Source organism: Haliotis asinina, chromosome 6 (assembly GCF_037392515.1).
Source record: "Haliotis asinina isolate JCU_RB_2024 chromosome 6, JCU_Hal_asi_v2, whole genome shotgun sequence".
NCBI classification, from domain to species: domain Eukaryota; kingdom Metazoa; phylum Mollusca; class Gastropoda; order Lepetellida; family Haliotidae; genus Haliotis; species Haliotis asinina.
The window spans coordinates 5,511,296-5,523,351 of record NC_090285.1 but is presented as its reverse complement, the minus strand read 5'-3'; the positions used below and the strand labels follow the sequence as shown (position 1 = coordinate 5,523,351).

The following is a 12,056-nucleotide window of genomic DNA, read 5'->3' as shown; positions in this document are numbered from 1 at the left end:
CTTACTATTAATAGTCTGATAATCACAGCTCCAGTCAACAGGCAAGGAGGATGAAACTTGCAGAATTTTAAACAACAACGTGGACTGATTTTCAACAACTGTTTACCACATATTTAAAATGCAAGAAAAACTTGTTAAGGAACTTGTAAAAACAATAACCAACAATACAATGTCCCAGAAGGCTGTTTTAATATAACCTGAAGTATAACACACCTCTAGCCAGTATTGTACAATATAATACACTTAGAGCATTGACCACGCAATGAATGACTGCCCCTTTACAGTATCGTTTACATCTGCACTGACAATATTTGAATTCTTTTTCTCTGTTTTCTGGTTCGTCGTCATTTACACCATGCCACAGCATTTGGCCAACAATGCAGCAGAAGACATTATCAGACCAAGTAGCCCGTCAGTCATCTAGGTTTCTAGTTAGTAGCCTTCTTGATGTTATTATTTATATTTTATTAGGATATTTATACAGTGCACATATCCATTGAACTAGTGCATGCTCAAGGCGATTGTATTTGATGTCATTATTGTGCAACATATTTTCCTAACCGAAAACTCAGGTTTCAATCTTTCTGATTATTTTTCAAAATCAGTAAAGTAGAATTGAATATTGCACTAATTACTTCATTAGCTGTCAGACACTTCTGCAGTCCATTTGTCCCTACCAATTTTTGTCTAGACTGACAGACGTCATAAGGTGCTATGCGATGCTGCTTGCTTGCCACCTCAAATCACCTTTATACACAAACACACAGACACTGAATTCAGAGCAGCTTATGTTTATGGTTATTCCTTCGGTGTGTCATTCTCTTCCCACAGAGGCTACTTGTCATATCTTCCTACGAACCTCTGTTCTAATACGGGATATTTCGCGGTTCTCATAAAATCCCCTAGCGGCAAAAAATGGCAGTAGATTTATCGCCCTTTTTTATCTGTCCAATCAGAACACGTGTTACATCGACCTAGATTCAACTTGACAAATGGGAGCAACGTGGAGAAACAAATATGACATAACTGAGTACTGTCTAGAAGAAACATTTTGAGTATCGCGCTCGGGAAGAAGTTGTATTTTTCACGATGCATCCGGAAATTACCGAGATCTTGCGAACGATCACTTTTGAAACAAGGTCGCTGATTGCACTACTAAATCTGATTGCCTCCAATCACGAGTCTTGAACACTCGCACCATGAAAGGGTCGTATTAGAACAGAGGTTACGTAGGAAGATATGACAAGTAACCACTGTGGGAAGAGAATGTCGGTGTGTTAACCCAGTACATCCATGACATGGATTACTACGAGACCATAAGTCTACACTTGCTGGATTTACGAAAGAAATGTATGCATGCGAATTCATACATTGTAAACGTGGCTAAATACATGTATGTGAGTACATGATGAATATATCCGACACCAATATTTGATACGAGCAGTATATATTAGTTGCAGTATGTTCTCTTCAGCACTTGTCAAATGCTGGATTGTCATACTCCTTTTCAGTGGGCGACTTCTCGACTGAGTGATCAAGCTCATATGATTTGTTACTGCTCCTGAAAAAAAGGACCAAATATCAATGTTCATTGGGAAGCTTGAATTGTTTATCGACATTGTCTCTGCTCAGACATTACCATCAGTGATGCAACTCAACTCAAAATCTCAATTCATGCAGTATTGAGCCTAATGGGATATCAGCTATAACGGCGACGGTCACTACAACGACAGTATATTTTAGATATGAACTTAATAAAGATATACTGCCAATAAATATCTAAATGATCCTGATATTATCACGGTTAAAATGGCTTTTTAACATCTACATGTCGTGCTGTGCTTGATGAGCAGGTCCGCATCCGTGGCTGTTTGTTCCACCTCACCCAAGCTATGTGGACGAAACGCCAGCTCCTAGTTTTGCAGCTATGCATATTGAAAAAGCTGTGATTGATTAAAGACTAAAGATCACATTAACCCTACAGCTCACACCTATATTTAAATGATTAGAACTACACATACATGCGTATTCCCTCTTCCCAGATTGCCTAAAGGAGACATGGGAGTATCCTTATCTTTATCAGGAAGGTCATGCCATTCCTTCCCGCCACAGACGTATTTTCAACCGTGCGACAAAGCTGAAGGCAACACCAAACTTAAGAAGTTTGCAGATTACATTGACCGCCCGTTGATCCAACATGACATGTTCACTCCAAGGTCGTGGTCAGTCTTCAAGGTGACCGTTCGCACAAATCATCATGTTGAAGGTAATGACGTCTTCTTATCTTTTATTGCAATTGATGGAAAACGAATTATCTATACGGAAAGTTAAATGATTTATACAGTTTGTATTTAACTTATAAAACATTTTATCGTTATATTCAAGGTTGGCACTTGTGACTGAAGACACAGACACATACCGAGATGGCGATTTCAGTCTGAGGTCTCTTCTGACAACATGCGCACAGATCCACGATCCAGTCGAGTGAAGTGTACAAAATAGGACGTGTTTATTGTTTATATCGTATATTTGTGTATAGAAGACAATGCATGTTTGTGACATCACTAAAAATAATCTGAAAGAAAGAAGTCTTAATTTCTGTTGTGTTTCAAATCTCAAGAATAAACCAGTAACGCTACTACATCCATCATATGCATAAACAAATTTTAGTTATCATTTACATTTAAAAAAACCCAAAAACAAACAAACTATATGTGTCGCCGTCACAGCCAAAATTATCGTCGCATTTACAGCCAAATTTGTCGCCGTTATCGCCAATTTCTCCGTCGCCGTTATCGCTAATTTCTCTGTCGGCGTTCAACTGGATCGCCGTCATAGCTGGTCCGAGGCAAAATGGTGAAAAGTGTCTCTACTTTCTTAAAAGACATAATATTGAATTAAACATAACTGGACCACCGTGCCGTGTAAGCATGTTCTGATCTTCGGTATCGTTATATAATCTTTAAGAGGCAATGAAACTTACTTTCCAAAAACTTTTGCATCTTCGATAGTTTCCGGCAGTTTTCGATTCAGTGTTTCGGGCAGCCACAGTGCGAGTATCCCCGCCGCCACTGTCACTGCACCAAATACCAGAAGTGGTAGTGCGTTACCGAAGTCACCACCAACTATTGTGCCCTACAAATCACAAAGGATGTTGTTTGGAGAACCTTCACAGAAAAACTGTATATTCAACTCCGTTGAGCTATACCATGAACTATTTTCAAAAGATACAGGTGATAACCAAAGTGCCATGTGGGTTATGATTGTACATGATGTAAAATGAAACTAGGTGTAACAGGTCAATCATCAGGATTTATTGGCTGTATATTGTGAAGGCACAAACAACCATGAAATGCAATATGAGTGTCTGATCTACAAATGGAGGTTTTAGATGACTAGATCAATAACTTGATATTCCCCATGTTTGGTCAAATAGTCATGGCCTTGTCGGAATCATCCGCCCAGTGACAATTTAGGAGACTATAGATCGCATCTCCTGTAGTAATCTGGCCCAGGTCAGCTAAATTAGAGAATGGCATTTGACATTTTCCATAGAGGGAGGGTCACGCCATGGCTGGTCATTGCTTTTTGGTTGTATTTTGCTGCCAGTCAGTTACGTAAGGTCCGGAAAGCGTAAAGGCGGTGGACTTCAGCATGTTTTAGGACTACTAATCTTCCTTGGACAACATGCAGGGGCTTTCTAGCAGTCAAAAACATCGCCAGTTGCCGATTTACACTCGACAATGCCATCGACTACTGGTTGGCTAGGAAATGAGGATATTGTGTTGAAATGTGGTGCAAGTTGATGTCGTTCCCAGGTTTGCAAATTCCAATGTCTGCCAGTGACATTTACATACTGATTACCTCGTGCTGTGTTCCACCGGTTTGACCAGGTTCATCACAGTGTGGAAGACATTCCCATAAACATAGAGAAAGCCGTGTCAGACCCGACCGTTCCACCTGAACAGTTGGCACTCCATTTCATCTCTGGCAATCATTTTTCAAAGCAGAACATTTTCTGACCACCTATGACCCGTAACTTTCTCTTTCGACACAATAGGCCTGACTACTACTATTTTACCATCTTACTCCCAGACTCACCAGATCAGCAATGTACGGGGACAGGATTCCTCCAATACGGGCCGAGAAGGAGCTGCCGCCCATGCCCGAGTTCCTCACAACAGTAGGGAACAGTTCCGCAGCAAATATGTAAATAATGGCGAAAGCAGCTGATGCTCCAAACTTGCCAATCATCGACAGAGTAATTGTCACCCATTCCAGCTCTGTAAAGGAAACGCATGTATATGTACAGGAAGTACTTTAGTTCAATCACGGTTTCTGTCGTGCCAAGAGGAAGCAACTCCATACTACTGTCTGTGCTGCAGTCTCTAATGAAGACTGAACCATTATATTTTCCACGTATTAGTTTATCAGTATTGACAGTGAAAATTCTTTACACCAAGTTCTAATATTTTTTAACAAACCTGGCCTCTTAGCAACACACCTTGGCCTCCATACAAAACTGGGAAAATGGTCGCAATACACGCAATCCCTCCCACCAACATACTGCCACAGTGTAGGAACTTCCGGCCCAGTCGGGCCAGCAGAAACAGACACATAACGTAGGATGCTGCCTCCACGATGTTGGCGATGGCGAAGTTCAGGTGGATGTCACCACCGAGATTTCCAACGTTCAGCCCAAGACCGTAGAAAACCATACTGACAACAAACCTGTGTTGAAGTTGGAAAGTTGTTAACATCTAAGGCTTATTAAAATGATAATAATTGGATAATACTCGACCAGCTATTCACAGATAGGAATAGAAGCAGGTAGAAGGATAATTTTCTGGATTTCTTAACTGAAATGAATTGTTTGCTGCACTTACTGTGTCATATTGTTATATCATATAGACTCCTAAACAGTTTTGGCTAAACCCTTCAGAGAAAATATTTGCATCAAGCATGAACTAAAGAAATATGCAGTTGCAAACACTTGTTCGGTCGCCCTGTTCATTATGAGTTCATTTGTAAACACGTTTCCTGTTTAATACACATGGTGACGTATGCTGATGACTATGGCAGTTCTACTGACCAGTTGAAGAAGATGATGAGAGTCCTGACGAGGAGCACTGGGGAGGTGAACATCTCTGTGATCTTGGCCTTGGGACCGTCATCCAAAGTGTCCTTGTCAAACAGCTTCTGTGGAAGAGTCACGCCGTTCACATCTGCCGCCTTCCTGAGGATTGCTTCTGCTTCCTGCTCACGACCACGTGACAGCAGCCATCTTGGCGACTCGGGGACTAACCTGTGAGTAGAAATATTTACAGGGGACTGAAAACAATACAATGGGGCTGGGGTACGATAGCATACCAGTTTAACAAACGTTTGGTTAGTTTCTAGTGCTGTCTTGGATAATTTTTTCGATCGGATTTATACTAGTGTTTAACAGGATGCTGAAATAGAAAGACATCCATAGATCCAGTTAAGATTGCACCCACCAGTACAAGCCGAGCAGTATCACGGCTGGGACGGAGATGGCGAGTTGGAGATGATGCCAGTCACGGATGAAGTACGCCAGACCTCCAACAATGAAGAGTCCCACGGCCCAAAACGTCTGGATGACCATACCGCCTAAAGTTCGTTTGGCAGGTCCTACGAGTTCCATTACTGTATAAATTGAGAGATTTGATCATATGTAGCACATAAACGCATGGTTGGATTCCTACTAATGTTTGTACAATTTATTTCCCCCCGCAACAACAAACTTGCGCGGGATATAGAAACGAGGTCCGTCCGTCCGAAGCACCATACTAGAGACAACTGAAGGTAAATCACCATACTAGGGACCACTGAAGGTAGATCACCATACTAGGGACCACTGAAGGTAGATCACCATACTAGAGACAACTGAAGGTAAATCACCATACTAGGGACCACTGAAGGTAGATCACCATACTAGGGACCACTGAAGGTAGATCACCATACTAGGGACCACTGAAGGTAGATCACCATACTAGGGACCACTGAAGGTAGATCAGCATACTAGGGACCACTGAAGGTAGATCACCATACTAGGGACCACTGAAGGTAGATCACCATACTAGGGACCACTGAAGGTAGATCACCATACTAGGGACCACTGAAGGTAGATCACCATACTAGGGACCACGATTACTCATATTACTCTTGCTACCTGTGTGGATACACGCTGGATTTACATCATTTCTTCAGCTGTTAGCAATTTAGATACATCATACCATACCATACATACATCTTGCATCGTTATTGATGACTTTGTCTTCTTGCTTCCATGGCAATAGAAGCGAAAAACCTTTCTGTCGAGTCAATCTGAGTAGAGTCGATTGTATAATTGTGACGATATCATGGGCAGATACATGTATTTGTGTCTGCAATATCACAGCTGTAATACGTTCTTTGTAAACAAACTGGGTCTGAACCAGACAATGTCACCATGCGATACGATGACAGAGCATGTGTTCATAAATCACTATGAAATAGGGATGAGTGGGAAGGTGTTCGCGGAAAGGTGAGCGTATCCTGCCGCAATGGTGGCACCCATCAGAAACATTTGCTAAGTCTAGTCATGTAAATAAGGAATATTTCTTGGTTATGTCAGCTTGATAATACTTTTTCTTCAGGGGAGATTAAAAAATATAAGTAGATAGGCGACTGAATACGAAAGAAAGTATTTAAACTTTTTTTTGAACGCAAACAACACACCAGTATTAGAGGGACTTTTAGGAATTGGTGATCATGGACAGCTAATTGTTAATTTTCTAGTTGTATAGGCACAGTACGAAGTTCTTTGTTCAGGGCCTAAGTGAAGCGCTCAATATTTTTTATGATAGGCATTAGGTGGAAATGTCCATATTTTACATTGTTACGAGAGTGTATTGTTAATTAAATGATAATTATTATTGGGTCACAACGTTTAGTGTTTTGAGTGATAATTATTATGGGTCACATTTCGTATCATAAATGTTCAGTACTTTTAATATTTTGGCTGCATGCCTTTAAAGAGTGCTTTAGAGTTACCTCCCCTTGACTTTGTGTTTTGATTAACTTTTGACTGCCAGGATTCTGGCCGAGAAGATTCTACGTTGATGGCGATGGTCGCAAAAGTGTTGTAAAGTTCTTGAATGAATGACTATATATATAAGGCTAGTTGCCGTGTTGTCTACGCGGATAAACAGATTAACTGGACTACATGTCTGCCAGCTCTCCGTCAGCGCTTGATCTTCATAACCGCTGCTTGACCTCTCGTTGTGTTGCATTCTGCATAACTGTTTCTCACTCTCACACCAAGACTTCAGTAAGCTGACGTTATATTTGAGACCCATTACTTTAGATTTGACTCAGTTGTACATGAAACCTCTATTGTGTACCTTTGTATCTTGCCATTGTTTTTGCTAAATACAAAAATAATGAAAAACTCAGCCTTGTAAGAGTTATATTTTGCTGGTTCCTACACCTTTTGTCACGGCAAATGTTTAACCGTAACAACATCAATGACAAAAATATGTCCGATATCCCATTTTTGTCGTTTCTTCACGTATATGTTGCTTGGTGTTGGGTGTCCTCACGTTTTCCCCAAATCTTTTATCATTACTTTTTGATTCACAAATACATGCTCTGCCATTGTATCTCATGTTGTCACTGATTGTCACGTTCAGATTGTGTTGTACAGCTTCAATATTGCTGGTTGTGGAAAGGGTTTTGTCGTTTCTGTTTCTGATCTTGAAAAGGCTGTCTATTTACATCGTTTAGTATCAATGTAATTTAACTGTTTGTATCCACATGTTGTTTACTGTATGATTTCGTATATACTCATCTGGCTTCACTTACCGATCACAAAAGACGGAATAAAGAGCCCAATATTGGAAGCGCCGTTAAAAAATCTGAGAATGACAAAAGCCACATAGTTCGGAGCAAACGCTGTTCCAACTCCTGTGCCGATGTGTAGGAGGATTGCTACCATCAGTGTTGGTTTCCGCCCAATGCTAGCAGGAAAAGTGGGAAACCAGTTATTCTTTTCGGAAATCTGTAATTGTACTGGACAGGGAATATATGTTATTATGTGCCTTTATAGGAATTTCGCTGTGACAAGAAGAATAAGGACCATCATTATTAACGTATACATATGTCAATGAGTATAGAACGTTAGTGCCAAAGAATACTTGGCTGACTTTTATCAGAAACAATTTCACTATTTCTCTGCGAAAACCTTACATCGATATACGGTTTCTACATGAATGTTTTACCTACATGTCAGAGATTACGCCCAGAACAAGAGATCCACAGAGAAGTCCCGCCATTAGAATGCTGTTGGCAAGAGACCTTAGGCCCTTATCGTTGCAAACCATGTTCAGCTGCAAATGAGACACACTGCATTCAGCTGAATGTGATTTTGTAACCAGCGAGAAAAATGCTTGCAATACAACGAACATACTTCGACATAAAGACGAAGTTGAAACACTGTTCTGAATGTGTATGGAAAATCATTGGTCACTTATTTAACACACAAAAGAGACAAGTGAAACTTGTCATCCGTCATATGTTCCATCTCAAGGGGTAGACATAACAGTGTCAAAAAAAAAAAAAAAAAAAAAAAAAAAAAAAAAAAAAATACCCGTAAGAGGAATGATGGCGTCAACGTTCCTGAAGTCAACCTTTCGTTTGTTTCAAGCAATATTCCAGCATCAACAACATTGTTGTCACGTGTAAGAGCTCTTAAAGTGCAGTCGACCATGTTCTGTCTTCAAAGATTTCACAGCACCGTGGGAATCTGGTTCAAAATATGTTACAACGTTCAAAACCGCAGTGAATGTTCAAGGTGTTCTATTGCCGACATATGTGGGACATTTACATATATGACCAAAGTGTACAAATACCTTTGCCTCTACATGCGTTTGTAATGGGGGCTACCAGAACTCCACCAGGAACGTGGTTCAATACTGCTTGAGAGTGATTCACCGGCTTGTTGCGAATCGTTGGAATCGAATTAACATTATTTCCTTGTTTGGTTAACGTACCTCTGTAATAACGGTGTTCTTGAAGACGGAGTTGTCGTAAACCCAGGCGCTGCATTCCTGGGTCGTTCTGTTCTGACCTCCTGAAGCATCGTCCTTGTAGATGAGACAGGAGTCTCTGACACTGACGCCTTTTTCCGTCTTCCAGGGTATGGTGGCGTTAAGGAGGAGCTCGTGGTCAGGTCCTTGGACAGCGTATGTGTCGTTGCTGACACCGGGGAGAGCGCATCTACAACAATTGTTAGGTAATGCGTTGATTGTATTTCCTGGACATCAGCAGACTAATAAGTTCACCATGTGTGGGGGCAAAGACTGAAAACAGCAATACGACAAAGATAATGCCAAGAACACTAATTGTACGTTTTTAATGAATCTTGAGTTGAAAATGACTGATGTTACTATAGTTTAGTGCAAATGAATATTTTAGCAATGTTCCAACTACACGGGGATACCAGAAATAGGCTTCACACATCGTACCAACGTTGGGAATAGAACCTGAGTCTTCGGCGTGACGAGCGAAGATTTAACCATTACGCTACCTCATTGCAAGGGAAGCTATGTAATAAAACAGTTTATAAAGCAGGTGTGTTATATTTCCATAGACAAAGCTCTAAACGTGTGTTCAGTTGATCATACGTGGTGGAGTCACACTTTATGGTGGAGCAGGCATTTCTGTATTGTCCCTTTTACTTTAACGCAAAGGTAGAGTTCATCAGTGTCAACATGCATAACACAACTACTTTATGCACTCTCTGTTTCAGACATTTTTCACATCCGTTTTGAGACTCACGCCACATGTTCACATGGTATCACTGACCTCACAGACGTGTCTCAAATGTCCCTGTTTATCATGGGCACATTAAAAGCTGTATGGTCCTTAATGTTTGCTGTCCCAGGACCCGGCCCTCACATCTACATAATCTTCCTTTACCTTCCATATCGTGTTACATATGAGTGAATATGTCGAATGACATGGATCGTCTTTAAACAAGACTCATGTGAATGTGCATCCAGCTCCGGCACAATCAACACGTTGTACAGATACAATCAACACGTTGTACAGATACAATCAACACGTTGTATAGATACAATCAACACGTGGTATAGATACAATCAACACGTGGTATAGATACAATCAACACGTTGTACAGATACAATCAACACGTTGTATAGATACAATCAACACGTGGTACAGATACAATCAACACGTTGTATAGATACAATCAACACGTTGTATAGAGAAACCGCGAGATCACGACCGGTTGGTGTTTTCACGAAACCAGTATTCATTTTACGCATTAATATTGAATTCGCAGAATTTCTTGAATCGTACTAATATACTTTGAACCCTACTGTGTAATTTCGATTTACGAATATAAATTCTCACAACCGCCCTTGATGTTTTAGGACATGTTAAACAATTGAACTTGAGGCACAGAAAAAGGTCGTCACTGAAAAAATCAAAATCAAACTGAATTTTCACTTTGTATTGTTGTTGTCTATAACAAAATATTGGCTTCATAACTGAGACAAAGTGATTAGCGGCAGAATGGGAGAGTAAGGTTCTTGAGTGGGGCTTTGTTGTTGTATAATACTGTCTGTATGAATATTTACAAAGCACTGTGCATCCTGAAATTATTGTTATCTCCGAAAAACCACACTCTATAATCATCTTTAAAATACCATGTGAGAGAACGCGCACCTTTTCCAGAATAAGGATCACTTGATGACGTTGAAACATACAGTCACAATACAAGTATATTTACAGTCCTACGAAATGTCCTTTGTGAAAAAATACAACGAGAGGTAATGAACGTCTCTCTAACCTCTCTCTCTTCAATAAATACCTGTGATTTGGAATGTTGAGAGTGAAGACAGCGACCATCATTTGCAATGCAGTAAAGACAGCAGGGATGCAAAGCAGAAAGTAGATCCTCTTCTGGTAAGTTCCAAAATCCCCCAGATACTCAAAAATACCGTCGAATTTCATTTCGAAACTTGAATGAAGACCTTTACACTTAGTTTAAACAATGATGAATTGACATATCACAATTGGCATGTGCCGCCCTCGCAGAACAGGTGCCCATTTGTACTGAACACCTTCGTGGTGCAGTCAGCAATAGATGGGAGCGTGGATAGTGGCCGTGTCAGTTTCACAGTTCAAACACGCAGTTCATCGTACACTCACAACGGTCGGGGGCACGCTGGAAGGTGTGTTTGTTGTTGAACATTAGCACTGAAACTGTGATACGCGACAACAAACAAACTGAAACAAGAAACTGAAGCTCAGCTGTTTTGCCAGTCAAAAGGAACTCGAATTACCTTGTATATTCTGGTTGAACTTATGGGTTTGTTTATAAACAAGTATGTTACATAGGAATAATAATATATCGAAGAACTACTTATGTATCACAGTTGTTTATCCATATGTTGGTATCCTTCCTTCCTACACCAACTTCTCAGTGCCTCTCAAAATAACCCTATAAAGCTAACCATATGGAGTTTTGTTGACTATAATCACGAACCAACAGTGGCCATGGTTGTAAAGAAGAACCCATCTCTGTCCGTGGACGAGCTGTCTCTACTGAAACAAATATGAACATAACCTTTGTGTGAACAAACTGTTTGATCCTATGAGTAACTCTTATTTAAACAGGATTTGATGTAACTGGAGTATTAACCGAAGCCATATATGAGTCCTGTACTGATATAAGTGGAACAGCGGCCCCCATCTCATGACGACATAGTGAAGGAATATAATACCATGCTTCTTCAGGAGTTGTCTAGCGTTGTGTCAGTGGTGGGTGAATCACTATTCGCCATCACTATTTGACGGACTTATAGAATAAGGTCGTACGAGGCCACGTTTGCTGTTTACGGATGTGGACAGGTTTTTTGTAACTTGTTCACTAAAAGAAAATGCCAGTAGCACTACACATGCACGTCCACATTCAGATGAGTTCGTGGCTATTTTATCCCATCGGATAACCGTAGACTCATTACGTA

The 12,056-nt window shown here is 40.5% G+C and overlaps 1 protein-coding gene across 1 annotated transcript; it reads right to left on the bottom strand.

Moving 5' to 3' along the window:
• Window positions 1-1,470: 1,470 nt before the first annotated feature.
• On the bottom strand, window positions 1,471-11,040 carry LOC137286783 (organic cation transporter protein-like). The gene is made up of 10 exons (XM_067818776.1): window positions 10,898-11,040; window positions 9,054-9,279; window positions 8,287-8,390; window positions 7,867-8,021; window positions 5,499-5,667; window positions 5,093-5,305; window positions 4,505-4,731; window positions 4,102-4,283; window positions 2,984-3,135; window positions 1,471-1,561 (listed from the first exon to the last, which is right to left on the bottom strand). Exons 1-10 carry the CDS (start codon window positions 11,038-11,040, stop codon window positions 1,471-1,473), a joined length of 1,662 nt encoding a protein of 553 aa, XP_067674877.1.
• Window positions 11,041-12,056: the final 1,016 nt, after the last annotated feature.

Excerpts from the sequence above, each read along its gene's own strand:
- LOC137286783 (XM_067818776.1), bottom strand. The coding sequence starts at position 11,040 with ATGAAATTCGACGGTATTTTTGAGTATCTGGGGGATTTTGGAACTTAC. Across the intron at positions 5,668-7,866 it reads TATTCCGTCTTTTGTGATCG|TAATGGAACTCGTAGGACCT; the intron begins GTAAGTGAAGCC and ends CAATTTATACAG. Across the intron at positions 3,136-4,101 it reads CCCCGTACATTGCTGATCTG|GGCACAATAGTTGGTGGTGA; the intron begins GTGAGTCTGGGA and ends TGTGATTTGTAG.